Source organism: Vitis riparia, chromosome 12 (assembly GCF_004353265.1).
Source record: "Vitis riparia cultivar Riparia Gloire de Montpellier isolate 1030 chromosome 12, EGFV_Vit.rip_1.0, whole genome shotgun sequence".
NCBI classification, from domain to species: domain Eukaryota; kingdom Viridiplantae; phylum Streptophyta; class Magnoliopsida; order Vitales; family Vitaceae; genus Vitis; species Vitis riparia.
Window position 1 is genome coordinate 3,737,307 of NC_048442.1, and position 11,156 is coordinate 3,748,462.

General features: G+C 32.2%; 1 protein-coding gene across 1 annotated transcript; it reads left to right on the plus strand.

Annotated features, from left to right (window-relative positions):
- The first annotated feature begins 1,204 nt into the window (after positions 1 to 1,204).
- On the plus strand, positions 1,205 to 7,146 carry LOC117926852. Its single transcript, XM_034846140.1, has 2 exons — positions 1,205 to 2,224; positions 6,751 to 7,146. The coding sequence occupies exons 1-2, from the start codon at positions 1,205 to 1,207 to the stop codon at positions 7,144 to 7,146; spliced, it is 1,416 nt and encodes a 471-aa protein (XP_034702031.1).
- The last annotated feature ends 4,010 nt before the right edge of the window (positions 7,147 to 11,156 follow it).

Genomic DNA, 11,156 nt, shown 5'->3' on the forward strand with positions numbered 1-11,156 from the left:
TTTTTTAATAATGATTAGGCTTTTTGTGTTTTATACACAATTTTTATGCTTGTTATGGTATTCATGTCCTATCATATTAGTACTTGAAAACATTTGTTCGAGGGGAAAACTAAGAGGATGTGGTTGGTGTTAGTAACAATGATTTTAAAATAGGCACTTTTGGTTTAATCTTCTAGAAAATTTCCTCCAATGGGACTTTCGGTTTGTTTTGTAGGAATATTATACTATGTGGAAAATAATTGGTGATATTTGGAAAATAATTTTTAAGAAAATTATTCTCCATATTGTCATGTCCCACAGAAAGGAAAAATGAAGAAGGTGGAGGGAATTTAATGATGAAATTTACAAATGACATAGTTTCCACACATGTGTACAAAAATACAGAACTTTCCATATATATATTTTTATAGATTTTGTTTTAATCCAATATAGAATTTTCTAAAAAAACAAGTAGTTGAATTTGCTAGTAGCCAATTCCTTCCATAAAACTATTTTTATTTTTTATTTTAAGAAGAAGAAGAAAATGTTTGATAATTTATTTATTTAAAGAATATTAAAAGTAAAAAAAAAAAAAAAATGTTGAACATCTTTTCCTTTAATGTTTTTATTTTTTATTATTTTGCTTTGAACATATTTTTTATATCCAAAATTTTTATTAATTATTTTAATTAGAAAAAAACACTATGAATTGGAGTTATGGCTAAATAATTTTTATGAAAGTTACTTTAATTCTTTCTCATACTAATTCTCTCTTGACATTGTTTTAATAACAATTAGGTTTTTTGTCTTACATACGTAATTTTCATGCTTGTTATAATATCCTGTCTAGTTGAAATTAAACATTTTTATATTTTAAATTTTTTATATTTTGTAACTAAAATTTTATTTTATATGATTGAGACGGGATTTAATGGACATTAATTCACAAAATGGACATTCAAAAAATATTGAAGTTAAGAAAATCTTTTCAAGAAAATTAGTTTTAAAAGCATGATGAATAATTGAAAATAAATTAAAAAGTGCAGCTTTAACTAATTAAATTAGGATTAAAAGCATTTTTGTTATTTCACTTGATCCGTCATACTTGATTTCAATTTTGAACTTTTGTTCCATTTTTCTAATTTGTTCTCAATTTAAGTAAGCCCAAGAGAGCTCCATCTGAATAATTCAGACCAATCTCAATCATCATTTCCACCTTTTCGCCATGGCCAGAGCTCCAACTGAATCCTGTGGTGATACTAACATCTCACCCAAACTCTTTGTTTACATCCTGGTCACTTGTGTCATTCTCTCGATTCTCTTCCAGATCCAATATCTTGACTCCCCTGGATCTCCTTCTTCTTCTTCAACTTCATGGCCTCTCATCCACTCATGGAATGCAGAGTCCCAAGAAAGCCCAAACTGCAGCCATGAGCTCCAAGCCTTGGCCGAGAAACTTAGTGATGCAGTCACGTTTCTCCCGCTTAAAGATCTCCGCTACGCCCAAACTGCCCACCAAGGCCACACGTGGTTCATGAGCTCCCTATATGATACTCACGTAGAAGGCGAGGTCCAATACCAACAATATCCTTCAGCGGCCTCCAGAGGCAGGCTTCTATGCATCAAGGGACGGGACACCCACGACGGCGCGCACAACTCCTATGCCTTGGCATGGCCGAACGCTCTTCCTCGAAATGCCACGGTCTTGACGGGCCTAACTTTTGTTTCCTACAATCATTATAACTACGACAACATATGGCACGGGCTATCAGCAATGGTACCATTCGTGGCGTGGCACCTGAGACACGGGCAGTGTGCACTGCCGGCAAGGTGGGTTCTGTACCACTGGGGGGAGCTGAGAATACAGATGGGGCCATGGGTGAAGAGCTTAATGCAAGCCACATTTGGTGGGTCAGTGAATATAGAAGAGTTTGGCGATTCTGGTGATGAAGGAGTGGCTTGTTTTGAAGAGGCAGTGGTGACGAGGCACAATGAAGGAGGGATGTCTAGAGAGAGGAGATTGGAAGTGTATGATATGATGAGGTGCAAAGCCAGGGAGTACTGTAATGTGAGGATTGAAGGTAGGGGTCTGACGGTGATAGGGCTGACAATGCTGATGAGAACAGGGGCGAGGTCTTTCAGGAATGCGTCAGCTGTGGTTGGGATCTTTCAAAGGGAGTGTGGGAAGATAGAGGGGTGCCGCTTAACGGTCGCTTATTCCGATAACCTCACCTTCTGCCAACAGGTTAGCATAATATTCCTTTAATTCGTTTCTATTGCAAAAATGCTAGTCACTTCAATACCTATTTGATCCTTTCACAACTATATATTTTCACAATTTTTATGTTCTAAGGTGACTTTCCTTGTTAAAAAAATAAGTATATGACCATTACCACTTTTAACGACTTTCACATCCACAAATTTAAATGTAAAAAGTGAAGTCACACTTAACGAAATCGAAACCCATAATAATAAAATATAGAAATCTTTTAAGAATGATTATTCAAATATAAATCAAGTTTAACTTTCCAATATGTCCCCTTAGGCTTGATTTTTAATCTAAGTATCGTCCTTAACTTTCTAAAATCTTTAAACTTGAGAAGTTTGGTAAAAATATTCGTAGTTTGATCTTGAGATTTTGCAAATTTTAATTATAATTCTTTCTTTATAATGCACTCGCTAATAAAATGATACCATGCATCGGTGTGCTTGTTTCAATAATGGAATACTAGATTTTTTTTTATAATGTAATTTGTGATATGTTATCCACAGATCTCTATTGGTTCCTCTTACAGCAAATTAAGCTCATTCAACAATTTTTTTAGCCAAACTGCATGACATACACATGATGTTGCTGAAACAAATTATGTTTCACTAGTTAAAATAAGTTGCTTCTTTAAGCTTCAAGTGATTGCAGTATCTCCCATTAAAAAAAAAACAAAAAAAAAAACACCATTGGTGCTTTTTTTATCATCCAAGTCTTTGCCCCAATAAATATCCATATATCCAACAAGCTTAAAATTGTCAAAAGGTGAATAATATAATCCATAATGAAGTTTACTTTTGATGTAATAAAGAAATTGTTTGATGGTCTTCTTGTCAATCACTATTGGCGCTTTTATATAACTCCAAAAAGAATGTCTAACCTTGTACAATCAAGTAGTGTAGGTTTCCAACTAAGTTTTTATATTGTGTTGGATCCACCTTTTATCCTTTTTCATGTTTTGACAATTTAACTCCACATTCTATTGGTGTATTCACCAAATTGCACATATATATTCACATCAAACTTCTTGATAATTTATTTTGCATAGGCTTCTTGAGAAATAATAATACCCTTTTTAGTTTGTTTCACTTCTCTACCAAGATATTATGACATGAGACCAATGTCAATCATCTCACACTCTTGAATTGTTACTTCATAAAACTCATTAAATATGATTGAATTATTTTTTGGTGAAGATCAAATCTTCTACATATAAACAAACAAGTAATATATCACTTTTTTTATTCACTTTTATATAGAGAGCATGTTCATAAGAGCATTTAATAAAATTATTGTCTTGAAAATATTTGTCAATTCTATTATTCCTTGTTCTTAGTGATTGTTTTACTCCATACAAGGCTCTTTTTAATTTTAGAACCTTGCTCTCATAACCTATGGATTGTTCGACATGCATTTCTTCTTCAAGATGCTCATTCAAAAAAGTAGATTTCACATCCATTTGAAAAATCTTTCAATTACTTTTGAGCAACCAATGAGATTATTAATCTTATAGTTTCTAAAAGAGCAACTACAAAAAACTCTTTGTCATAGTTGATGTCTTGTTACTTGTAAGCCTTAGCCATCTATCTTGCTTTGTATCTCTCTACTTCTCCTTTTGCATTCTTCTTTACCTTGTTTACCCATCTTACTCTAGTTGTCATTTTCCCTTTTGGAAGAGATTCTAGTTCTCTTGTGTCATTCTTCTTTATTGCTTTTATTTTCTCATCCATAGCATTTTCCCATCTTTTGTCTTAAATTGCTTCTTAAACTTATTGGTTCACAATTTGTAAAAGGATGAAAGAGGTTTGATCATTTTCATTTTTTATTACCTCATAAATCTTTTGTAGAGTTCTAAAACTTAGTGTCCTTTTACTTAACCTTTCCAATAAAGAAGATGTTTTTGGAGCTTCATGTTTGTTCTTACAAGCTTTCTCTTGTTTGTTCTACTTCTTCATAGAGGGAAGAAGTATCATAGTTGCTTCTTGAGCACCCCAATCCCATTCTTCTTTTTTATTAAACTTAAGACCCCTAGTGATAGTCATGATGATCACTATTTAGAGTGTATATCTTGTAACCTTTGTAGCTTGAGCCATAACCAAAGAAAATATATTTTCCACTCTTTTCATCTAACTTTGATCACTTTTGATCCCACATACAAGCATATGCAATGCTTCGAAACACTCTCAAATATGAAGTGTCTTACTTTCTTCTATTTCAAGATTGTTTTGGTGTTTTATTCAATATATGCAATGCTTCCAAACACTTTCAAGTATGAAATGTCTTTCTTCCATTTTAAGATTGTTTTGGTGTTATATTCCATACACTTTGATTAGGAGAACGATTTGGCACAATCAACCATTTCAGCCCAAAATTCTTTAGGCATCTTCTTACTTTTCAACATATTTCAAGTCATATCAAGAATAATGCTATTTTTTTCTTTTAATTATACCATTATTTTGTGGAGAATGTGAAATTGTGAAGGCTAATACATCACATGATTTTCAAAATATTCTTTAAGTTCTTTTGAATTGATTCATCTCTTCTATCGAATCTCACTACCATTATAGCACAATCACTTTCCTTTTCAACAAGTGCTTTAAAGTTTGTAAAAGCATTAAATACTTCAAAATTTTCCTTAAAATAATGTACACATGTTTTTCTATTAAAATCATTAATAAAAAGCAAGAAATATTTATTCTTACCAAAAGAGTTTGGATGAGTTAGGCTGCATACATTCGCATGAATAAACTCTAAAGGCTTCTTTGCTCTTGTAGCTACTTTCAGACATGTTTTTCCAAGTAAGAATTTTCAACTAAAAATCCTTCATATAATTAATCTAGAGGATCTATAAAAGACAATTCTTTCATCATTTTTCTTTACTCTATAATTTCAATCCTTCAAAATTAAAATATACAAATTTGAAGTATCAAATCTAAGAGGATTCATTGACAAAAAATTTTAGACATTTTATAGCATCATTTTGAATGTATAACAACAACATTCTATTTCTTGTTATAGACATATTAGTAATTAAATTGACATGTTGATCTCTTATTGAGAGACTTTTATTTTTTCATATGAATTCATAATGTTTTTCTAAGAGTTGACCCAAACTTATTATGTTACTTTTCATGTTGGGCACATAATAGACATTCGAGATAAATTGACGCTTTCCATTTTTCAAACAAATTAATATTTTACTTGTCTTTTACTAGAATTTTGAATGTATCTCCAAAATGAACATGACCACTTTTTGATTCGTCAAGTTCTACAATTAATTTTGAATCCACACATATGATTTCTTGTTCTAGTGTCAAGTATCATGTGTTTTTATCTTCACTTTATCCTTTAAATGCCAACAAGATAGTAGGTTCTTCCTGATATTTCTTTTGAAGATAGTTGCCTTGTCCTTCCACATTGTTAGTGACACTTCTATATTCATAAGCATAATGACCATATTTTGATAATTATAACATTGACTTTGGGATTTTTTTTTTTTTTTTTTTTTTTTGCCTTGAGTTGTGTCATCTTCCACCCTCTCTTAAGGAATATGAAGTTTGATTTGTTTTACATTATTTGATGAATTAAAATCACCTCTTTCTCAATTACATTGGTCATTTCCATGGCCACGTCTACAACCACATCCATGATTATTCTAACTTCTTTCATTGAAGTTTTCTTTATTCTCTTTTAATATAAGTTTTGTTTGAAGAACTAATCCTAATTTTCTTGGTTCTTCCTTTTTAATCTCTCTTCATGGGTTTGCAATGATCTCATAAGTTGACCAATGGCTATAAAATCTAAATCTTTAGATTCTTTAATGGTTATAATAATGTAATCAAACTTTGAAATTTTTTTTTTTAAATTATTTTTTCAACCATAAGAGTTCATTTAAACTTCCACCTATTCTTTTTAATAAGACCACAAAAGCCAATGCTCTAGAAAAATAATCAAAGATTGGTTTTGATTCTTTTACATTCAAACCTTCAAATTTTCTGTAAGAGTTTGAAGATGATTTTTTCTTTTTCTTTTTTCTAGAAATTTTCTAAGTCAAATTTAACCTTTCAATAATCCTTTTGATGTGTAATTTTAACTATATTAGAAACAGCATATACTAAAACAATTCATCACAACTTTGGGTGTAATTACAAAAATAGATGGTCTTAATTGAATCTCATTTAGGAGATTTCCAGAGTAATTAATCTTTTATGCAGTCAAACGTCCTAATGCTAAATTTAATGGAAAAGCTTCAAACATGTCCTAAAACACTAGGGCACTTACCAATGCTACTTCCCATTTCTTCTCCAGAGTGCTTAATTTGAAGGTTAAAAAAGGGCACTTTGGAATTCATGTCAACACTAAAACAAGGTTTGGAGCATTCTTTTTGTGAAGTTTTTTTTTATCCACCAAGTACATTTAAAATAGGAAATTAAGCTATAAGCTTACACCGCACATATATAAACTAACAATGACGCATATTGGCATGGGTTGATGTATTGATCTAGGTGAAACTGATGAGCTTGACAGACATTTTGGTATCTCCACATGGCGCCCAACTAACTAACACATTCCTCATGGACAAAAATAGTAGTGTGATGGAATTCTTTCCCAAAGGATGGTTGAAACTTGCAGGTGTAGGTCAATATGTATATCATTGGATTGCTAGTTGGTCCGGGATGAAATATGAAGGAGCATGGCGAGATCCAAATGGAGATGATTGCCCTTACCCAGAAGACGATCATCGTTGCATGCCCATCTATAAGAATGGTAGAATCGGATATAACGATACATTTTTTGAAGAGTGGGCAAGAAATGTTCTTATGAAGGTGAAGACACGGAAGATGGAAGAAGCCTTGAATAAGAACACTACTTTAGTTTTAAGTGGTTGTGCTTGTAGTTGAAATGCTAAACTACTAATACTTAAGCACATGGATTATACTATTTAGTTTCCATGATATTGAATAAGAACACTGCCTTAGTTTTAGGTGGTTGTGCTTATGGTTGAATTGCTAAACTACTAAAGCTTAAGCGTATTGATTATACTATTTAGTTTACATGATAGAAACGATATCCTAACTGATAGTCCTTTTTAATTAAAATTTTTAGAGCACGAGTATCAACATAAGTATGGACTTTTAAAAGTTACTTTTATTGTGACCACAATTGGTATCTTCAAGTCCCTAAACATTAATGGACATGATAAAATTAATATTCCTAAAAATATTTTTTTTCTTTAACTAGCTTATAAATAAAAAATCCAAAAGTTAGATGTAGATGTCTTCAAATAACATATATAATCACATCAAACAAGTGATTCATATTTACCCACAAAGTTGATTAGAGCAAAATAATAGAATCTATGCATGGCTAAAGACTTGTGCACTGAGCTGGTTCGAGAAGCCATGGGCAATGCCATGGCTCGACATTGTGGATCAGATGGCTTGACAGGAGGCATTGATACAGTGGATAGACTAGTGGGATTGGTGGTGCATGGCATGAGCAAAGCATCAACAGCCTTGCAACTAGTGGGAGCCTGACACCCGCCCAATGCCATAGGCACCTTGACATGGTAGGGGCTCGAGCATCAATGTGAGGAAAGGCATTTTGATGCATCAAATGCACATAATTAGACTATTGATGTCTATTGTTGGTTCAGAGAGCCTTGATCAAAGACACCTTGATGGGTACCCGTTCACATGAGGCACCTTGTGAGGAGGAGGTGTGTTAGGGGGACTTATCAATAGCTTTATGAGAGATGGCTTGAAGAAACAACAGTTAACTAGTGGCAGTTGAAGGTTGATCAGTGCAGCACCTAGGAAGATAGTAGCTAGACTCGGCTAAGGGCACTTGTAGTTAGTTGATGGGTAGTGGCTGGTGTGAAGAGACACCTTGGTTCATAGGGGTGTCTCGAACTAGGTGGTTATGGGCAGTTGCATAACCACTAGCAGACTCCTAGCTTGAATTTTGAAAGGGAAAATTGCAAGCTTTGAGTTATATAAACCCTCTTGCATCTCAGAGATACATGGATAGACACTTTTGAATGCTTAGACAGGTTGTCAAGCATTGTAATTTTCTAACACTTGTAAAGTGTTGAGACACTTTGAAATAGTTTTGTATCTTGTAGTTGTTGATTGAATAACACAAGTTGGGAAGGATTTTCGTAATTGATTTGGCCTCTTTACGTTGCTTTTGTGAGGTACACAAGGAAGGTTGGCTAAGAAAGCACTCAGAGAAAAGTTTGGGGTGATTCTCAGGGGTGTGACAAGTGGTAATACTTCTTGAACATTCAATGTGTCCTAGGTTCTCGTAAAATATTTTTAAAATGTCTATACATTTAAAAAAAAAAAAGTTTTAAAAAGATATGTGTGATATTTTTTAAAAGGAATTTTTCAAAATAAATAAATGAGTTATTTTGCTTTTTTTTTTTAAATCTATAAACTCAAATATAATATTCTTTATGAAAGAATATTTTCCCTCTAATTTTTTCTCTTTGATCACAATTCAAAAAATAACGTTGTTGTTTTTTTTTTTTTTTAAATCAATCGATGGCCTAGAGTGGCTTTTTTCCTTAATGAACTTGTTAAATGGCAAAGAACACATATAGTACTTTTGTCGTTTCATGGACTAGGAGGGAGATTTTATGAAGCCTCTTTTCCTTGTGAAGTCATTTTGCTAATCCTCCTCTTTAAAGGAATTCACGTTTATTTATAGGTGAAGTTAGGGAATTGAATTTTGAATTCCTAAGACTTGATAGCTTAATTTAAGGAATTTGGTTCCTTGATTTTTGCGACTTTTCTCCTCTTCGTAGAAGTTTTGCCAACAAGAGAATGCTTATTATTATTATTTTTATTCTGTTTTTTACTTCAATTGGAGATTTGTTTCCCCTTAATTTTTAGGAAACTTATCAACAAAATAATATTTATTTTTTATTCCCTTTTGACTTTAATTGAAGATTGGTTTCCCTTCTGTAAGGAAACTTATCAACACGAGAATAATTATTTTTAATTCTCTTCTGACTTCAATTATTTGATTTTTTTATATTTATTTTGAAGACATAATTTCACAGTTCTTCAAATTTTGTCATATGTTACTTTTTGAGTTGCATGCCACATATTTGATGTGTATGACCCATCACTTGTCAAGCACAAATTTTTTGAATTATAAAGTCACAATTTTGAAGACCAATTTAGTGGTAATTTAATCCACTAAATTTTTTTATATCTACATATGCAAAGAAAGAGATCTCAACAAGGAAAGATGATGTACATTTCAAGGCCAGATTGACTGCAAAAGGGTATGCACAACAAAAAAAAGTATTGACTATAATGAAGTGTTTTCTCCTATTGTTAAGCATTCTTCCATTAGATTATTGCAGCCCTTGTTGCTTACTATGATCTAGAGTTGTCTCGATTTGATGTGAAAATTGCCTTTCTCCATGGTGATTTAGATAAAGAGAAATATATGTCTCAATAAAAGGGTTATAAAGAACTTGAAAAAGAATAATTTGTTTGTAAAATAAGCCAATTTGATTATTTTGTTTATATTAGCAAATTATCTTATGGAAACTTTATTTATTTGCTAATATAAGTTGATGATATGCTGATTGCATGTAAGAGTATGACTGAAATTGAGAGGTTGAAAAATTATAGTTGAGAATTGACTTTAAAATTAAAGATCTTAGAGAGGCGTGAAAAATTGTTGGAATGGATATGATAAGAGATAGAAGCAAAGGGCTTGTTGCATTGTCATAAAAGTAATATTTTTAGGCCTTGCTTTAAATTTTCTATGAATTTTGAAACAAAGATTGTATGTGCTCCTTTGACACCTCATACAAAACTCGACGTAGATGTCTCCTTACTTAGATGATTGAGTACATGAATAATTGTGGACCCGTATTTTTCACGTGTATCCCCACTAGTCGACGAGACTAGTTTTTTACTGGTGAAAAAATAGTTTTGGAAAAGTTGGAGTCGCCACTTATTTCATTTTATTTTAAAAGAGAAAATAAAATAAGAAAAAAAAAAACCCTAAAGAAGTGACTCCATAGTTTTGGAAACGCATGTCTTCAGAAAAACCGAGTATTGGTCCGGGGATCAGGTTACCTATTGGGAAGGTACCTCAAAGAGGTAATACCCTTATAAGCCCTAAAGAGGTCTCTACTGGCTAAGTTAAGGGAAGTATGACAATTAGTCAGTTGATTGAGGATACCTAGGTGGGCTAAGGTGATTTCAAGACTAGCATGTCAAACCAAAATTCAAAAACACAATCATAAAGAAGGGATAGTATGCGTACCTGAACTACTTCTTAAGCGCTATCACAAAACATCAAAGTGCTCAGAAATATGACACGCAACATGCATTTTATTAAAACAAATCAAACAAACATCATGGCATCCAGAGATAGTATCAAACATGGATATAGTTCTCAATAACATATATTTTTATACAATTTCAAAATTGGAAGATGGAAAGAGCGTACCTGGTTAGCAAGCATCAATGCCTCTACAAAAAACAAGGTTAGCTCAACAACAAGGATAAAACAAACTCATATATATCATAAAGAGGAATCAAAATCAATCAAATATCAAACAATCATCTCTAAAATCAATACCAAAGAAGATGTCATAGATGTTGGGCCCCCACCAAAACCCAATTAATTGTGCATGAGTTGATTCTATGAGTTCCATTACTTGGAACCATGAAATTTATTCATGCTTGTTGAAAATCGAGAAAATCAAGAAAATAGTTGAAAATAAAATAAAATTAGTGAAAATGCATGGCAGAAGGAAAATGGTAGCAAATTTATTAAAATCTAGATTTTATTATCTAAAAGAAATCTAAAGATGGATTTATCAAAATTGAAAATGTTTAGTTGGAAAAAGATTCAAAAATTCAATGTAAGACAGTAAATT

What these genes read in the sequence shown, in the direction of transcription:
- LOC117926852 (XM_034846140.1), top strand. Translation starts at nt 1,205, where the DNA reads ATGGCCAGAGCTCCAACTGAATCCTGTGGTGATACTAACATCTCACCC. An exon ending in ACCTCACCTTCTGCCAACAG is followed by an intron (nt 2,225 to 6,750) that starts GTTAGCATAATA and finishes GTATTGATCTAG; the next exon opens with GTGAAACTGATGAGCTTGAC.